This window comes from Cricetulus griseus (genome assembly GCF_003668045.3).
Source record: "Cricetulus griseus strain 17A/GY chromosome 1 unlocalized genomic scaffold, alternate assembly CriGri-PICRH-1.0 chr1_1, whole genome shotgun sequence".
In the NCBI taxonomy this organism is placed as follows: domain Eukaryota; kingdom Metazoa; phylum Chordata; class Mammalia; order Rodentia; family Cricetidae; genus Cricetulus; species Cricetulus griseus.
The window spans coordinates 161141737-161162032 of record NW_023276807.1 but is presented as its reverse complement, the minus strand read 5'-3'; the positions used below and the strand labels follow the sequence as shown (position 1 = coordinate 161162032).

Here is a 20296-nt window from a genome sequence, read left to right as displayed (position 1 = left end):
ATTACCTATCATCTTTTGTTGTTGCTTTGTGGGACCAGAGAAAGTTGTGCTGATATTTAGCTGCTCTATCATACTTGTAAATTGAAGTGAAAAGTTCATATTCACCAGTGTGTGTGATGTTTGTGTATGTTTGTATTTTTGTGCACAAGTACAAGTAGAGATCAAAAGTTGGTGTTAGGTGTCTTCCTTAGTTACTCTCCACTTTTATTATTTTATTTATTTAGACATGGTTCTCTTCTGAACCTGGAACTTATCAATTTATCTAGGCTGTCTGACCAATGATCTACAGAGATCTGCTATCTCCCCCAACCCCAGCACTGTGGTTAAGAACTCATGCTACCCCACCTGGTTTTTACCTGGTTGGTAGGATCTGAACTCAAGTCAGTATGCTTTGCACAGTAAACCCTTTACCAACTGAGACACCTCTCCATTCTGTTTATATTCTTGATGGCTGCTCTATGTGTCCTGTAGAAGCGTATGAAAAAGATATTGTCCAGTGCAATTGGCATGAATTCAAGTATCCTGAGAGTAGAAAGGAAGCTTTGTGTGAACTCTGCAGGACCCTGCAGGGTTTTTGTTTGTTTGGTTTTGGTTGACGAATATGATGTGAGTAACTTGAGGTGAGAAGAAAGTAAGCCATGCTAGAGGAGAAAACACATTCCTCTCTTTAAGGCAAAGCTGACAGAAATAGAAGACTATAGCAGTGGAGTGGCCTGCTTCATTAAAGGATTTGTTCAAGAAAGACCTGTGTTGTAAAAAACAATGAATAGTATATTTTAGTATATTGAGTTTTCTATAGACAAAGGGCATATCATAGCACTTCTATAGGATATAAACAGAAATAAATATACAGACAATAAATTAAAATTCATTTTGAAATACTGGCTTAAACATATTTGTTTACCACTGGGCTTTCGTGAACTTTCAAGGTATGGTTTGTGAAGTTCCAAATTTTCCTGAACTTGGGGCACTTTTACATGTTGTTGTTTGTAAGAATGTATGTTGGGAAACTGGGGTATGTGGGCACTGAGGGAACAACAATAGGATTACTACATGAGCGTTGAAAGTTCACCAATGCTTGAGCCTTTTGGATATTGTTCATAACTAGTGCTTGAGCTGAAAAGGATGCCTAGCAAAAGTGTGCTGCAGCCCACATCAGCTGAGAGAATTTTCACGTTAGTGGATAAAGGAGAGTTCAGACTGGAGTGAAATATTCAGTCGTTTTTCTTTTCTAGAAAGATTGGTTTCATGATGCAGTGCAGGATGAGCTGCAAGGAAAGGCTTGAGAAGCTGAAATCTCAGAAGAGAATCTGGTGACTTTGTCCAGAGCTGCAATTTGTTCTCAGACTCTGGTGACATCATTGCCAATTGAAAATAAAAGGGACAACAGTGGTTCTTTTGAAGGAAATCAACATATCTAGATGCCCATCAATAGATGAATGGATAATGAGAATTGTGTTAAAATATATAACTATACCTATTAGATTACTCTTCAGCCTTAAAGAAAGATGAAATCACAAACTTCGCAGGAAATGGAAGAACATGATATACAATATTAGGGAAGGTCAACCAATCTCCCCCAAAGAAAAACAACTTACACATTCTCCATCATTCATGGATCAGCCTATAATGTATGCATGTTTAATGTAAACAAATGATGTGTAGCTACAATGAGGCACTTATAAAGAAGAACTAGGAAGGGTTGTATTAGGTGATTAGGAAAAAGGGGATGCCAATAAAGGACACATGACCTAAGGAAGAGGCTATAGAGCTAATTGTTTTTCTAGTTTCACTTCTAACATGGTTTTCATGGTGGATAAATTAATAAAAATGTAATTTATACTGAAAGCATGGAACCATAAGTGAAGATCTTGGGCTTCAGACTGGCCCTTATAACTGTAGATAACATCACTGAGATATACAGAATTTGGATCTGGGCAAGAGTCTGCTTGAGTGTATACTTTATTCTAGCTTCAGGATACTTTTATTTGTGACAAATACAAACTATAATGCTTTAGATGAAAGAGAAGGGATTTGTCAGGATGGCCTTTGGGTTTGGATGGCTCTGAGGATGGGGGGAGATACTCTAAGAAGCAGGGATTCCTCCAAAGGAGCTCATCTGTTTTCTTCCAGTGGACTAATTATTTGATGAGGTCATGAGGGAAGTTACTAATTTCAGGAAGTCTTAGCTTGTGTTTGAAAACCATTTGTATAGGAAGGGTTTACTAATTTCCAAATAGGAAGACAAAACAAAAGGAAACAAAACAAAACAAAACTACTGTTTTGTTAAAACTACTACTGTTAAAGGGACATTTGAATGAATGATGCAGAAAAAAAGCTGTTAAAAAATCACATTGACAGTAAATGGATTATGTAAAAATTCTGACAGCTCTTGGAGCATCTTTTCCTCTAGCTCAATACTTCACATCATCTTCGACGGAGTAAGCTAATTAAATCATTTAAAACACAATTGAGTAACTATTTTGAGCAGCTGCTTTTCCAAAAGAAGGCAGAGGATTCTAAGATTGTCAATAAGTAAGTCTTGTATTTGAGCAGTGAATAGGGGTGTGACTTCAGAAACGTAGTTTCTGTCCAGGCTAGACATGCCTAGAAAAAAAAAACCCAAGCAAGCCGAGACTTTCACCCCACCCCATGTCAATCAAACCTAAGGAGGATGCCTTTGCCCTTGGAAGAAGTAGTGCGATGGAAATGTCATGGACGGTAGATTCACAGGCTCGGATTTGAAGTCTCCAAGGAGTAAATTTCTTTCTACCTCTCATTCTGCTTCTTCATAAAACACAGGAATAGTAACTATTGTATAGGATTAAATAAGATGTGAAAGAACACTACCACTGGCACTGTACATGTATTTGTGCATCAAAGAAGTGTGCCCATAAAGAGATACTGCTTTTAATCTCACCAATGCAACTTCTTCCCGTTTTCCAGATCTGCTTCCATGTGACAACTGCATGGCATGGGGATTTTCCATTGAGAGATGGGATTATAAATGATAATTAAATTGATATCATAATAACTACCAGAAAAATATTCAAGATATTTGTAGGGGTTTGACACATAATATATGGTAATTCTTTGCGAGTAGTCTTTGATGAGACCAGGGAACACATACATCTCTGCAAAAAAATAAAATATAAGCATGTAGATCATAATATCAAAACCCAAAATGAAGTGAATCATTCATGCTTTTCATTAGTTGCAATGACCATTTATTTTCTGTTATGGCACATAGTGAGAAAAAGCTCATCACAGATGCCCTCAATAAGAACCAGTTTCTGAAGAGGTTGGACCCACAGCAGATCAAAGACATGGTGGAATGCATGTATGGGAGAAACTATCCACAGGGCAGTTACATCATTAAGCAAGGAGAACCAGGCAACCATATCTTTGTGCTGGCAGGTGAGTTTCACACATTTTTTTGAGTTCTCATATGAAATTATTTTTTGCCTATTTTGGCTTTTTAAAAAATTTTAATTTATTGCCGGGCGTTGGTGGCACATGCCTTTAATTCCAGCACTCGGGAGGCAGAGGAAGGCGGATCTTTGTGAGTTCGAGGCCAGCCTGGTCTCCAGAGCGAGTGCCAGGATAGGCTCCAAAGCTACACAGAGAAACCCTGTCTCGAAAAAAACCAAAACAAAACTTAATTAATTTATTTATTTTACATCCCAACAGCAGTTTCCCCTCCCTCCTCAACTCCCATTCCCTCCTCTGCTCCTGCTCACCTCCCTCCCCTCAATCCACTCCTCCTCTGTTTCTGTTCAGAAAAGGGCAGGCCTCCCATGGGTATCAACAAAGCATGGCATATCAAGTTGAGGTAAGACCTTCCCTTTGTATTAAGCCTGAGCAAGTCTTTCTGGGTCTAGGTTATATCACTCAGGGTGATTTTTTTTCTATTTCCAACCATTTGCTTTCAAATTTTCTGATGTCATTTTATTTGACAGATGAGTAATATTTCATAGTGTAAATGTAGCATATTTTCTTTATCCATTCTTCAGTTGAGGGGCATCTAAGTTGTTTCCAGGTAATAGCTATTACAAGTAAACCTGCGATAAACATAGTTGAGCAATTGTTCTTGTGGTATGACTGAGCCTCCTTTAGGTATATGTTCAAGAGTGGTATCATGGGGTCTTGAGATAGAATGATTTGCAATTTTCTGAGAAACTGCCATATTGATTTTCAAAGTGGCTGTACAAGTTTTCAGTCCCACCAGCAGTGGAGGAGTGTTCCCTTTGCTCCATATCATCTCCAGTATAAGCTGTCATTTGTATTTTCAATCTTAGCCATTCTGACAGGTGTAAGATGGAATCTCAGGGTCCCTTTGATTTGCATTTCCCTGATGGCTAAGGATTATGAACATTTCTTTATGTGTTTCTCTGTCATTTGAGATTCTTCTGTTGAGCATTCTCTAGGTCTGCGCCCTAGTTTTTTAATTGGATTTTTTTATGTATAATTTCTTGAGTTCTTTATATATTTTGGAGATAAGCCCTCTGTCAGATGTAGGGTTGGTGAAAATCTTTTCTCATTCAATAGGCTGCTGTGTTGTCCTGTTGACAGAAGCTTTTCAATTTCAGGAGGTCCCATTTATTAACTACTCTTAGTGTCTGTGCTACTGGTGTTCTATTCAGGAAGTTGTCTCCAGTGTCAGTGTGTTCAAGGCTATTCCCTGATTTCTCTTCCATCAGGTTCAGTGTAACTGTATTTATGTTGATGTCTTTTATCCATTTGGTCTTGAGTTTTGCGCTAGGTGATAAATATGGATCTATTTGCATTCTTCTATGTGTCGACATCCAGTTATACCAGCACCATTTGTTGAAATGCTTTCTTTTTTTCATTGTATGATTTTGGCTTCTTTGTCAAAAATCAAGTGTCCATAAGTGTGTGGATTTATGTCAGGGTCTTTGATTTGATTTTATTGATCAATATGTCTTTTTTATGTCAATGCCATGTTGTTTTTATTACTATAACTCTTTAGTAGAGCTTGAGATCAGGGATGGTGATACCTCTGACAGTTCTTTTATTGTACAGGATTATTTTAAGTAGCCTGTTTTTGTTTTTCCATATGAAGCTGAGTATTGTTCTTTCATTGTCTGTAAAGAATTATGTTGGGATTTTGATGAGGATTGCATTGAATCTGTAGATTGCTTTTGGTATAATGGACATTTTTATTATATTAATCCAACTGATCCATTAGCATTTGAGATCTTTCCATCTTCTGATATATTCTCCAATTTCTTTCTTCAAAGACTTGATATTTTTGTCATACAGATCTCTAACTTGGTTGGTTAGAGTTACTGCAAGATATTTTTCATTGTTTGTGGCTATTGTAAAGGGTGTTGTTTCCCTGATCTCTTTCTTAGTTTCCCTAATCCTTTCGGGGGAATAATCTTCTACCTAGCCACTTTGCTAAAGGTGTTTATCAGCTGTAGGAGTTGTCTTGCAGAATTTTTAGGGTTACTTATGTATACTATCATATCATCTGCAAATAGTAATACTTTGGATTCTTTTCCAATTTGTATTCCCTTGATCTTTTGTTGTCTTATTGCTCTAGCTAGAACTTCGAGAACTTTATTGAATAGATACAGAGAAAGTGGACAGCCTAGTTTTTCTTGATTATAGTGGAATCTCTTTGAGTTTCTCTCCATTTAATTTGATGTTGACTTGCTGTATATTGCTTTTATTATATTTAGATATGTTCCTTGTATCCCTGATTTTTCCAATACTTTTATCACAAAGGGGTGTTGAATTTTGCCAAAGGTTTTCCAACATCTAATGAGATTATCATGAGATTTTTTCTTTCAATTTGTTTATATAGTGGATCACATTGAGAGATTTTCATATGTTGATTCATCCCTGCATTTCTGGCATGCAGCCCATTTGATCATGGTGGATAATCTTTTTGATGTGTTCTTGGATTTAGTTTGCCAGTATTTTATTGAGTATTTGCATCAATGTTCCAGTTTGGCATTTTTGCAAACATTATAAAACCAAAACAAAGTTGCTCTGTTTGAAGAAAATAATCACACTGACTTCGTGCAATGAGGACATTGGTGATGTGATCATGACAACAGTTGATGTTTTTGTAATATGTTGTATGTATCATATATCCCATTGAGCACTTGACAGAGAGATCTCATTTCATTTCTCACCTATCCAATGAGAACAAACACAGACCTCTCAATGTTATCAGTGGAGACAATGCTCCACAGAGGTTAAATTGTGTATCTGAGGTCTCACTGCTCACAAGTGGTAAATGTAAAGCACATACAGGAAATCCAACTTCATGCTTTTAGTCACAATGCTGGTAATTAAAAAAGTTTTGTTCCAAGTGTGACTGCTTATGTTGACACTTCTGACATTGGTCCAAGGAGAATTTGTTTTTGTGGTTTTGAAAATCACCTCGATCAAGACCAGGCTGGTGAAACCCACAGAAACAGCTGTCCTGAACAAGGGGGAGCCCATGGTCCCCAGATTGATGGCTGGGAAACCAGCATAGGACTGATCTGGACCCCATGAATGTGGGTGTCAGTGAGAAGGCCTCAGAAATCTATGGGGCCTCTTGTAGTAGATCAGTACTTATCCCTAGAATACCAATGGACTTTGGGAGCCCACCCCACATAGAGGGATACTCTCTCAGCCTAGACACATGGTGGGGGGGGGGCTAGGCCCTGCTCCAAAGGATGTGACAGACTCTAAAGATCCCCATGGAAGGCTTCACCCTCCCTGGGGAGCAGAAAAGGAATGGGATAGGTAGGGTATTAGTGGGGGGCAGGGGAGGAGGGGAAGGAGAGGGAACTGGGATTGACATGTAAAACAATCTTGTTTCTAATTTAAATAAAAAATGGGAAAAAAAGAAAAAGAAAATCACTTTGATTGTAGACCAATGATTTCAAAGGATAATTTAGGTTTCTTTTTAACAAACGAATCAAAGGAAATGTCATATTAATTAAACTGGTATTTTTAGAGCCATTTAGTTTCCATTCTCTTTAATCATTTGAACACTCATGCTTGGGAGATAGTAGGAGACCTATCTAGGGACTTTTAAGTAGTTGCTAATATATCATATAAATAAGCAAAAAATTACTTGGATAATGGTTGAAATTATTGAATTTCATGTAAAATTCTGAAATTCCTCAACATTTTGGTGTTTGGAAAGAAAATTACACTTCCTTAACCAGGTGGTGTGGCAGCCTGATAGATTCTGTGAACTTCTACCTAGCAGAGGGTTCCCCATGATCGAAGCAATCAAGCAACATTGCTTTTTTCTGTTTCCTGTGGCCTTAGAAGTTGCCTATCTAAGCAAGTTAATGGGCTTGTATTTTCCTGTTTGTAATAAACTGAAGATTGTTTCCTTGTATTTTGTTCTAGAAGCCCATCAGATTTTGTAATTATTTGTGTAGTATATGTCATATAACCTTTAAAGGCAACTTCAAAATGAGTCTGTATATGAACAATTATACTATTCTTGTAGTGAGTTATAATCTTAATCTAGACAGCCTTCGATTTTTACAGGGATAGGTGACCCACGGTGATACTTTCTTCTTACAACTTTTTTCTTGGCTGCTTCACATCTGTTTTAGCAACTCAAAAGCATTCTGACAGGAGAAGAAAAGTCATTAAGTCAACAAATATTTATGGAACCTGCTAAGAGAGGACAAGAATCTCACACCAGCCCATCTTGTTCTTTGCCAATAATTCTGATGAAAGGCTTGGGGAAGAAACATTACTGCAGCCATTGATACCAGGCATCCAGCCCACATAGAAGTGAAAATTGGATGGCTTCTTATTTGAATTAATTATGGTAGCATCTAAGGACTGAATTGCCTGGCTTAATTATTTGCCCGAGCAAATTAATTTAATAATTAAAATTCTCTCCTTTATAAAATATAGCACGAATATTAAATAGTATAGCACAGTTCACTTAAACTCTTGATATTCCATATAATTCTTCAGTATTACTCAAATCCCATGAGCCATAACCAATTAAGGAAAGAACCTTGACATACACTAAGATTCAGGATATCAATGAGATAGCACCACTAAGTGGTTTTTGATGCAGTTAGAATTAGCTGTAATAAGAAATTATTAAACTGCATATCTAATCTGTGGAATTGAGAACCAAAAGAAAAGGATTTTTTTCTTGCTAGAATATAGTTCTATCCTAATAAACATCTTTGTATCTCTTGCCTGGCACTTATAAAAGTTCCTGGAACAATGTCAATTCTCATATCAGATTTGTTGAATTGAGTGGATGACATAGTGACCCAAGCTGTTTGGGAACAGGAGAAAGAAAGGCTGACATTACTTCCTCCATTTTTCTTCTCTAAAAAGTTTAGATATTTTTGCTTACGGTTTTTTTTTTTTTAAGAAAAAGTTTTGTTTGAGGAGGAAAGAAAAGAGGGTTTCCAGGGCAAAGCAACTGTAGGAAGTTTGCTCAGTGCTGTTTTCTTTGCTTTGTGTAGCAATAGATATGAGCCAGAGAATGGGAGGGTTAGCAAGCAGAAGAGGACCATGCAGTAATGTATTCAAGGTTACACAGTCAACAACTAATGCAACCCACATGGAGAACTAGGTAGCTTGACTTGACAGGCAGGGCATCATGGCTCTGCTAGGTCTTCCTTCCCTCACTGCAACAGCTGTGCAGTGTTTTCAAGACACATGATTGTTGAGCTCCTAGTAAGGGGGAAATGGTTTCATTTTTCACAGGGCAGAATGAATCTTGTTAATATTCACATAACTTTTAGCTTGTGCTATCTAATGTTTTATGTTCCCTACCAGGATTAACATTGAATTCTCATGATAAGTGCATGAAATACACATGATTCTTCCCATCATCCATGGTGTGAATAAATGGCAGGTCTGGTTTCAGGCTGGGTCTTTTAACTACCCCAATCAAATCAGATTCCTAAGTAGCCTGACTGAATAATTTGTATGATTTTTGGTTATTTTTTTCTCTGTGGAACACAGGTAGATTTTGATGGTTTGTATTTTTCTTAAATTCTACTTCATAGAGGGTAGACTAGAGGTGTTCCAAGGAGAGAAACTGCTATCGCCCATCCCAATGTGGACCACATTTGGGGAACTAGCCATTTTGTACAACTGTACGCGGACCGCCTCTGTGAAAGGTAAGAGGAGAAAAGCTGCTCCCAATCTCTACTGCATCTAAGGTTGGCTCCTCAGCAAAGCTTGTGCCATTTTGCTCCATATACTGTTGTTCATAGAACACAATTTCGATAAAAAGATTTGTATGTGAGTTTTGATAGGAATAATTCAAATTAAGAACTTTCCCTAGGCTGGGTACTGGCACTTGGGTAGCAGTGTCTAAAAATCGTGAAAAGACGTACATCCACATCCTTGTGCATACAACACTTTTAACTTCCAATTACGAACCCTTTAGTGTCTGGATTGGCTACTGACTTGGGAACATACCCTGTGGATGTGATGTAAAACTGGAAATTGCAAAATATTTGAATATCATCCTACCCAAAACATAATCCAGGTACCTTCTTTCCAAATCCTGGTAGATTTCAAAGCTGAAGTGGTGTTAAAAATTACCCACACTTCTGTTATTTCCTTTCATTTGCATGTTTAAGTAATACATTTCCAACAAATATGTAGTCACTGGCTAACATTTTGGGCGTGTTTTCTTTTTCTGGTGCTAAACACTGTTGTATTATTTTCTCGAATTTTCTAAAGCTATTACCAATGTTAAAACTTGGGCACTGGACAGAGAAGTTTTCCAAAACATTATGAGGAGAACGGCCCAAGCCAGGGATGAGCAGTACAGAAACTTCCTCAGAAGGTAAGAGTAACCATGTGGAGGGAGTCCAACCATTGTGTGGACAGAGTAGTGATTTCCCTAGAAGCTTACCTGATCCAAGCAGTTCCTATATTATTAAAGGAAAGAGCAAAAGAATTCCCTTTCAGTAAATGGCAGCAGATGCCAAAAATTGTATTTGAGCTATTTTCTTGCTATTCCTGTTACTTCTCTATTGAAGGAATTATAGCATAAAAATATGCAAAACACCTGAAAATTTCACCTACGTTTGCTCACTGGGCTTTGAATTGAGAAAATACAGCAAAAGAGTAATCTTGTAATATTAATTTTAGTTATTATTTTTGCATTTTATTTATGTGTGTGTGTGTGTGTGTGTGTGTGTGTGTGTGTGTGTGTGTGTGTGTGTATGTATGTGTTTGGTGTGTGGTCATGTGCAAGCAGGCCCACAAGTTTGCCACATGACAAGTGTAGAAGTCAGAGGACAACTTCCGGGAGTTGCTTCTCTTACTATCAAGTACTTCCAGGGATCAAGCTCAGGTGGCCAGCCCTGAGCAGTACAGAAACTGGTTCAAGCCTTTTTTTTACCCTGAGACATCTCATCAGGCCCACTGAGACATTAAGATGAATTCATTTTACTATCCTTGCTTTATGGGTGACATTTCTTTTCTCATTTGCATAACCACACTGCCTTCCAAGTAACCATTATTTGTAGCAGCTTAACTTGACAAAAAACGTTACTATACTTGTCATGATGACATGGATACTAGGACAGATCATTTTTTAAAAAATGTTCTGTACCTCGACATCATGAGTGAGTCCATTTATAGGGAACCAAATGTCTGTATAACTTCAAAAGAGAGCTGGAAGAAATAATTCTTTTTAGGAGTGTACATTCTTCATGTACAATAGTTTTGTATCATATGTGAGAGTTTTGGTAGCCTCTGAATTTGAACACATCATGTGATGAAATGTTCTTAGGATAAGTGGTAACAACAATTATGAATTGTGTGACTTCCAAAAGTAAATTTCAAGTTTTTCCCAAATATAATCTAGTAATCTGACCTTCCATAGACAGCCTGGACATTCAGAGATGTTAGATCTGTCTATGCCTTAGTGTTTAGTATGGGCTCAGAAGTACTGCAAGAACACATAGAAAACCAACAGAGCACAGCCAGCATGCAGGTTCTTATAGAGCATCTCTCTACCACGCCCTCCTAGAGACAACAATGACTCCTGACAAAAGTCATCATGACGAGCAGGTTTCTTATCTCTAGTAGCATGTATCTTAACTGTCATGTGGTAGGATCTACCTAAATAAATATAGGTGATCTTAAAATTGTACAGCTGAATGTCACAGGTCAGCATTTGAAGTAAATAAGCCACACTTATGCATGAGGTTTAAAAAAGGATACATGAATAAGCCGGTGGCTACAGGATGTAGTTGATTGTGAATCAGCCTGTAAAGCAATAATCCCCTCGGAGCCCACTCTCCTCTGCTGGAGTTGAAGGAGCCCAGAGAATCTACTAGCAGATATTCCTTTCCCCCATCCTTCTTTTTGTTATTTCCTTCATTCATTCAACAAATATTTATTTCTAGACACCAAACATTGTGGATTCAGTGGTGAACAAGATAAACCTGACCACTGTCCTCATAGAGCAAAGATGAACCAAAATTTCTCCTCATCTGTTTACCTACCAATTCCAAAGTCGACAGGCTTTCTATTCATAGATTTCAGTTTGGACCAGAAGGAAAATTTTCATAAGTATATGGAAACTGAGTTCTAGTTGCCTTTGCCATCTCAACAGGGAGGTACTACGCTAGACAAATTAAGTTTTCTTTGTCTCATAATATATAATAAAAATGTTAAATCTACAGTTTTTAAATATGGCATGTAATGTACAAGGCCTGTAGCATATTTGTAAATCACAAAATCTCATAGCACTAAGAACCCCATTACCAGGAATAAATCTAAAAAATTAGATCAGTATGTTGGATGAGACATCTGTGTCTCCATATTCTTTGCAGCACCATCCAGAATATCTAGGAAATGGATACAATCTAATTGACTATGAGCTCATGAATGGTTAAGGAAAATATGGTACATGTAGGGTGGAACAATATTTAAACATAACAAAGGTTAAAAATCGTTATTTTTAACGATTTTTTTGAGTCAGGGGTGATCTGACTCAAAATTTAGACTGTTGTGTTTAGTGAAACAGTTTAGGCATAGACAGACAAATACTGCATAATCTCACTCATATGTAGACTCTGAGAAACTGCATAGAAGTTGATAGTAGAATGGTGCTTCCCAGATGCCTAAAACAGTAAGGGGAAAGGGATGAATGAAGGTTGACCAGTTGGTTCTAAGTTAGAGATGGACAGGAGTAAGAAGTTGTGATATTTCATCATAAAATGATTATACATTAGCACCTCACTCTAACCCACTGAGCTAACCGGTCAGCTGTAAGGTGATTATACATAATAACAATGTATATTTTTGAAAGGTTAGAGGAAGAATTCTGAATGTTTTTATGATAAATTTTTGGAGAAATAGGTTTTTACCCACATTTAAACATTGCAAAATATATACATGCATAGAAACATCATAAAGTACCAATTTTATGTACATATATCAGTTAAATTTAAACCAACAAATAATGGTAAGTATCCATAAAGTAAGGGACGTCCCCAAAATGCCTGTGATCTCTGACATTGTCACAGACTTCTGGCCCTTCTCCTTTCAGGTGCAGTGATTAATTAGTCCCTTGGTCTTCTTTGTAATTTTGCTTATGACTTGATTTAACTCATTTTGAACTCGATAAGAATGGTGTTATTTTTGCAACCCATTAGTTCTTTACCTGTCACCCTGAATTCATCTGTTCTGCAGCAGAGGTTCATTTTGCTGTTTTGCAATTCAATGCACCTGTGCAGTCATTCTTACAGATGTCTCCTAGCCTTGTGCTGCGGGCTACGTGTGTGTGAGAATTTGCCTAGAGCTCCCTGCCTTCACAAGATCTAGTCATGCATTTGGGAATAATATAATTTTTCCTGTAGGGCTGTCAAATGATAGATGGTCAAAAAGAAATATTTCTTTTATAGAAACTATACCAATAGTCTCAAAGTTGTGTAAAATAGAAATTGCTTTAATGAAACAATTTAGTCATATTGATTAGCTAATCATACTGAGAGAAATTTCTGAATTTTTTTAAATAATGGGTTTCAGTATTCTATTTCACTCTTAGCAGAAATGTTTCCATGACCTACCTCTAAAACATTGATCTAAAAAGACAGTACAGTAAGATTAATAATCAAAGAGTATGTCACTGTTAATTTCCATGTCCCCATAGGTTCAATCTTTACTTAATTACAAGGATTTAGATGAAAATCTGATCCTTCACCTTGAATAGAGCAACTCACCCAGGGTATAAGAGACATTGGGAAGTGGAGAAAACACTTCCAAATGCAACTACAATGTGCAGTGGGTGCCCCTCAAGCAGACAGGATGTGATTGCCCCATTGTGAGGATCTTGGTACTTCATTTTTGCACCTATGACAAAGACCTGGGATAGTATATTACATTTGAACGATTTCCAGTTGTCAAGAAATTCTGTTATTTATGTGTTCTCAGTCATTTAAATGCTTACTTTGGAAAAACTGAAGTTCATTGAATTACAATAGTAAGTGAATGTTAGAATTTAGTGTCTGCATAGAATATATGTGTTTTTTTTTTTTTCAAACTATAATTAAGTAAAAGCTGCCTGTGGTGTTGCATGCCTATAATCCCAGGGCTTTGAAGGCTGAGGCAGGAGGATCATGAGTTTGGGGGTAACCTGGCCTATATAGTGAGACTGTATCTCAAAAAAAATTTTAACTAAAAAAAGATAATTAACTTAAGATCTCTTTTTAATTTTGAAGTGTTTCCTTGCTGAAGAACTTACCTGAAGATAAGCTAACCAAGATCATTGACTGTTTGGAAGTGGTAAGAAATTTTAAAGTAAGAAATAAATATCATTAGAAGATTTTAGAATCTAGTCATATTAGTACTATAAATAAATGAAGAGGAAAAGATGGTGTGACGCTAAACTAGAGAGACCAGGAGCTGTGTTTGTGCAAAATTTTAGGTCAACTCACACTGAATTAAGGGACTAGCCAGGGTTAGATAGCCTTGGAACTTGCAAAAAGAAATTGGATTTGCATGTGTAAAGTGAAATTTGATTTACATATTTTAATCTTTTTAGTACATTTTATACAACTAATCTGCCTTACTCAAGAGGCATTTGATTTTCTGCAATTAACATCACAATCCCTTGCAGAGTTTTCACAATATAAAGGAATCAGTGAGGCATAATTAGGAAACAGGGTACAGAAAGGGCATTCTGGGGCTGTGGGGGAGGTGTCTGGAGCCAGACCACGCAGCCTTCTGTATTCAACCATGGAAACACATTTGAAGAGATTGCACAGGAGCATTTTACCTATTTCAATATCTAGAGGCAAGTGGCAGATTGGAAAGTGTTCAAAAGCTTATTCCTGGCATCCCCAGATGGCTGGTTTTAGTCTAAGACTTGTCAAGCCTTATTGGGGATAATGCTTTTATAACGTACCTTGCTCTCCATGGTCCTCAGTTTATGAAATCCTCTTCAGATCTCCGAGATTACAACTCAGAGCAAATAGTCTCTCCCCCTTTCCTGGGGGTTCATGTCACTGAAGCCAAAGTGACTTCACTGAAGTTAAAAGGAGGAAGGGATTGGTGGCAATATCATAGCTGGAGGTGGTGCTGGTATAGAGCTGCTCCCAGTGGGAACAAAGTATAAAGCCCTGCCTGTCCGTTTGTGGCTAGATTCATGTTCTGCCAATCATGACAACCAATGTAAACTCCTGTTTACTGAGAAGGAAACAGCATCCATTTTTTCCTAAACCTAAGTGACACCAGTAATGTTTAAACATATAGTCATAGAACATCCAATAGTTTATCAAGGACAGGCTATGGGGACACTATGCCTTGCCTCCCGTCCCTGGGGGACTTTGGACATGAAGTCAGCTTCAACAAGTCCGTGTCATCATCTGTATCCCTTTGGGATTTTCCCAATGTAACATAAACCAATCACAGATGTTACAAATTAAAAATTCTTCTCAATTTCTCAGGGCGTTTCTCTTTTCAGGCCAGAGAAGCCCTATATATACACGCATTTTAGTGTTGTTAACCAGAGAAATCTGTTTTCAATAGGCTGCTAATAGAGGGGATTTACCTGAGGGGAACCTCCTGCTGACAGCAAATATGTGAGCTTGATGTTAAAAACAAATGGCCACTTAGACATATTTATAGTGGCCATAGGCAACAGCTACCAAATAGATAGATGGGTCTCTCAAATTATTAACTCGGATATTAATTAGTACACAATTCAAGTTTGTAAGCTTCGTCTTTTAAAACACCCTGGGAAAGCATGACTACAACTCAGTGTCTGCAGACAGTGGCACCATCTACAAAGGGCTCTTTATCCTACCTGGCAAACAAATGTGTCTCTGTAATGTGTGAAAATTCCCCGATGTGGAAGTGATTAGCAATGGAGTAATGGGATCTCTTTAGTTCTAAGAAAAGCATATAATCTGCCAGTGCAGACTCCTGACACATCAATAGGGGTCCTCAGCCCAGTGCAGGGAGGTATGACAGAGCATGTTGTCTCCAGGAGACCCACAGTCTTTGAGAAAGCTGAAGGTGTCTGAAATGAGCTTAGAGGTGGATAGGTGCCTGTTTTCCTTTGTGTATGGGGAGACAGGTGCAGAGAAGGGTTCAGGGTCATTGTGTCTGTTTGTCAGTCTATCAACCCCCCTCAACACACACACACACACACACACACACACACACACACACACACACACACACACTAAGCAGTGGATCCTGTCAAGTTCCAAAGAAACTGAGGACAAGCATCTAACTATGCTGCCTATTAAGCATACCAAAGTGCACTGGCCACCAGGCTCTCTCAGTACCTGTGGCTCCTCTCTGCTATTCTCACCCTGCTCCCTACACTAAAACTCTGTAGCCCAGAGACTGGGCTTCCCTTCCCCCCAGCTTCTCATTCCTATATAACCCTGCCATTTCAGCAACTGGTTCGGTTGGTCCTTATTCCCTTTCTTTCCTCTCTCTCCTTCTCCTCTGCTCTTGGCTCCTGGCCTCCTCTCATGCCCTTCTCTCTTCTCTTCCTCTCACCCCTCATGGGCCTGTTCAGTCTGCTGGCCAGGTTTAGTCTACTTTTTTCTCTGCCTGCTCTGGGCTCAACAGATGCCTGACTGTTCTCTCCCTCACATCTACAATAAAACCCTTCTCCTCAAACTCCATACTGTGGAACAGTCATGTCCTCCTTTTTCATTCAGATCCTGTGTGTTTAAGGCAGACTGCTGAATTCCTCCACCGAGTATTTGTCTCTGACAGTTCAGTTTTCCATCCATTTCTTGAGCACAAGTCTCCCAGAGCATTCAGTTTGCAAGGCAGTATCTTCTGGAAGCCTCTGCTCATGCTCTGACTAGAACATGAGTAGTGATAATGGAACACAGTCACTGCCATGATTAAGGATTTAGCTAATGACAGTCATAGAGAAGGATGCAGGTTTGGAGTGGTGGCTACAATGGGTGATAATGAAAATTCTAATGTGGCTAATGTCCCTGGGCAATCATGACGCTGGGACAGGTGACCCAAGAGTGTTTGTTTCCATGCAGGCAACAGTGGAAAGTGTGGAATTTGTGTTCTGAGTTGCAGACACAGAGATTAATCAGGAAGTTACCTGGTTGGGGCAGAGCTCTGGAACCTGACCCAGTGTTTCTCAGTACTGCCACCCTGATGGCCATGTCTGCATCTTTCACAGAGCTCCAGTCATGGCAGGGCTGTGAGAGGCACAGTGATGTGAATGTCTTTTTCTTTCTTCAGATCTGGGTACCAATAGAAAGGCAGAATCCCAGGTCTTGTCCCATGCTCACTGAATTAGAAACTGGTAGAGAACCCCAGTTCCACAGTTTTAAGATGTCACCAATGGGCTTATTAAGCTCTCTGCAGTTTAAGAAGCACTGGTGTGTGTGTGTGTGTGTGTGTGTGTGTGTGTGTGTGTAAAGTGCCTGAAAGACTGTTTTGTAGAGTGTACCATGGTCTGCCTTTTCATTCCACACATTTCCACTTTAAATCGTGTTTTTCAAACTCTCGTCTCTCTATGCATATAATATGTAGTTCAGGTGAGTGTGTAGGTATGTACGCATGCATAAAGGGATCAGAGGGCAATTGTTGGTGCCATTCCTCAGGCACCATTCCCCTTTTCTTTCAAACAGGTCTCAGAATTTACTGATTAGATTAAGCTGGCTGGCCCCTGAGCACTAACAATCCACTCATCTCTGCCTCCCTAGTGCTGGAATTACAAGCAAGTGCTCCCCAAAATACAGACTCTGGGATCAAACTCAGGAACTCCTACCTGTAAGAAAATCACCTGACCGATGGGACTACCTCCCCAGCTCTATGAACATGTTTTTAAACAACAGGCTGGGATTTGTAGTTGCAGAATGAGCTATACATGTGTTGCTTCTATGGATGCGTGTGCATTTGTATGTGCTATATCTTGTCAGTCATCAACACATTTTTTTGCAATGAAAATATGTAGTACAATTTCTGGATTGTGAGGAAGCCCGGGATTATCTTTGATTTTACTCTGTCACTCTGGAGTTTCTTCCTGGTTCTTGTGTTTTCTGTGTAGGAACTCAATTTATTGACTTTTGCTTCCTCAGCACAAAGCAGGTATCTTCCTAACAGTGGAAAATCATATCTTTAGGGGCTGCTGTCCATTTGCATTATTTTCTTCTGATCTTTCTTATTCTGTTCTGAAACTGATTTCCTTAGTTTATTTATTTATTTTTCACATATACTGTATCTTTCTCCAGACTTCTAGAAGTCTTCCTTTAAAAATTCCTTTTTGGGCCATGAAACCAATCTAGTGAATCAGTTTGGCATAATGAAAGTGTAGGCACAATTTCAAAGACTGTTTCAATTTTATATAAGTATCTATGTGTGTATACCTTTATGGTTATATCAAGTATACCTGTAAAGTGAACCATCTTTCTACGGGATAGAGTCCATGACTTCTTCGTCTTCTAAGGGACACCATTGCGAAGTAACCACAGGAGTCACCGCACTGTTTGCACTTCTCTTTTTGGTTGCAGTGGCTGCCCTGGCCTGACTGCCTGCATTCCCCAGTTGACAAATACTGGGCAGTCTAGCATCATAGCCAGTACTCACCACTATGTATTTTTGGTCTGACCTATTTCCACAGCCTTTCCTCATCTATGAGTTACTGTCGACACACTGGGAGGTATTGTTTGCCTTCCTTCCATGGTTTTGGGTGACAAAGAATCACCCCTGGGATGATTCCACTGGGGAAGCTGCCCTTTAAGAAATAATAAGGCTCTTTTTCAATGCCCCCTTTTAAACTTGTCCCCTTTGAACTTAGCTGGTTGGCAGGAATTAAAGCCACACCTCTGCACACATATAAGGGGTTTTGTAATAGCTGAAGAACAGTCTGATAGCCCTTAAGAAACTTCCTGTGTCACTTCTGTTCCATGTGGGTGATAGCTGCTGAAATTGGAGTGGGGACAAGAGACACAGAGAACAGATCCTCAGACATGGATCTGGCAGGACACTGCAGCTTTACTGAAGAGATTGGTGTCTTACAGAAGGAAGACATCTTGGGTTGTAGGGTTATGGTCATTGTTAAGGGTCATAGATAGTCATTGCCACTGTAAAACAGAGTTTCACTATAGTGAAGACTTCTGAAAAATACAAGTGAGGAAAAAATGAAGAGCTGGGCTAAATGAAGTGATTGTAAAACCTTACTGTTTGTATAAAATAGAATTTGTCTCTTGCTCACCTCACAGAGTAGTCCAAGGGGAATGTTCTCAGTCATTCAGAAATATAATTCAACTGATGGCTGCTTTGCTATTTTCATTTAGCAAATGGTTTTCAAGCTGCCTCTAGGCCATGCAATTAAGGATGCACACATGAAATGGTTTGTGGGTCTGGCTCAGAAGTGGGATGCCCTGCATTTGCCTGGTTCTTTAGGACATAACCTAACTATATGGGTGAAACTAACAGCAGAAGTATCAAGTATCACTTCCTTGGGTAGCCACATATGCCTGTGGAAGACTCTGAGAGCCATCTTGCAGTCTCTTTGCAGGAATTAGCAGTTACCAGGTGCTTGCTGTGTACCAAAAGTTCTACCATGTGTTTCACGAACACTTCGGCTTCATCCTCAGACATTGATTGATAGGTGCAGTAGATGTACAGCCTTACTTTGGCAAAGAGGTAATTGAGCTTCAGAGGTCTGACAATGAAACACATACCACTGTCCTTTTCCTTAAAGCATCAATAATTAAACAAACATTTACTATGTTTAAGGTGTTTCCCAGTATTTCAGGAAACACTGTCTTATGGGGACATGCAGAATTGTACCTTCAAGTGCCCATACCCCAGCCCCTGACTGGCTAGATGGGAAGAATGCACTTATGGAAGCCTTTGAAAGGAGCCAAGCATTCTATGTGGTATTGGAAGCAGAAGCCAATGAGGTTTCAGAATGGAATACAGCTCCTTCTAGCACCTAAAACTCAATCTTGAGAAGATCTCAAGTAGAGAAAACCTGGCTGCTCTATTCTGTCCTTGGGCTTTCTGACCCATAGAAGCAGGAAGCTAATCAAAGGGTGCTGCTTAAAGCCACTAGATTTGCACTTGTTTGTTTTAGCATCTACAGAAAACTAATGAATTTCTCTAGCTTTGAGGGTCAACATTCTTAGTTGATGTATTCATTTAAAAGAAATTCCATGTGGAGCTGGTCTTTGAATCTGGCTCTTTTGGTTTCATGTTTCTTTCTAAGAGACACTGAAATGTCTCATTAGGCATATAAAATACTAGGAAACTATAATGTGTATTAATTGATTTGAGGAATAACATTCAGTCCCTAAATATTTATTCTGTTATCTTTGCTCATTTTGCCTAAATGATGAGGAAGGTATTGAAAGGCAAACAAAGTACTTTAGTTTACAGTTTACTTTCCAGTCTAGAAGAAACAAATGAGTGAAATTATGTTGTCAATTTTGCCATTTTAAGAAATTAAACAAACCCATTTTGTTAGTATAAATAACTAAGAAATCCGTTTTAGTTCTCTGACTTGAGATAGCATCAAATTAAGGCAATACAGGTAATATCTGTCTGGGTGTTCTAAGGTACTGGCTTGCTCCTTGGCTCTGATGAGTGGATACATTACTACTCTCTGCTCAAGGATTCTCAGATTACACAAGGAGGTCTGAGAGACAGAAAACTTAAGCCAAGAAAGAAACCAGTGATCATTTGCAGTTCCATGGGGATAAGTCAACACTAAGTCCAGAATTTGCACATGTAGGTCTGATGTCTCTGTGGTCTTTTGTGTTGAGGTATCTTTAGAAGTAACAGCCAGAGCCTCCTGTTCTGTGTGCAGACT

General features: G+C 38.7%; 1 protein-coding gene across 2 annotated transcripts in view; it reads left to right on the top strand.

Annotated features, from left to right (window-relative positions):
- Positions 1-20296, top strand: part of Prkg2 (protein kinase cGMP-dependent 2) — a 93814-nt gene that overhangs the window by 20194 nt on the left and 53324 nt on the right. For both annotated transcript variants that reach the window (XM_035453219.1, XM_027387604.2), the window contains exons 2-5: positions 3251-3417; positions 9027-9140; positions 9712-9817; positions 13710-13773. In XM_035453219.1, the coding sequence (XP_035309110.1) occupies positions 3251-3417; positions 9027-9140; positions 9712-9817; positions 13710-13773 (451 nt within the window). The remainder of the gene's footprint in view (positions 1-3250; positions 3418-9026; positions 9141-9711; positions 9818-13709; positions 13774-20296) is intronic.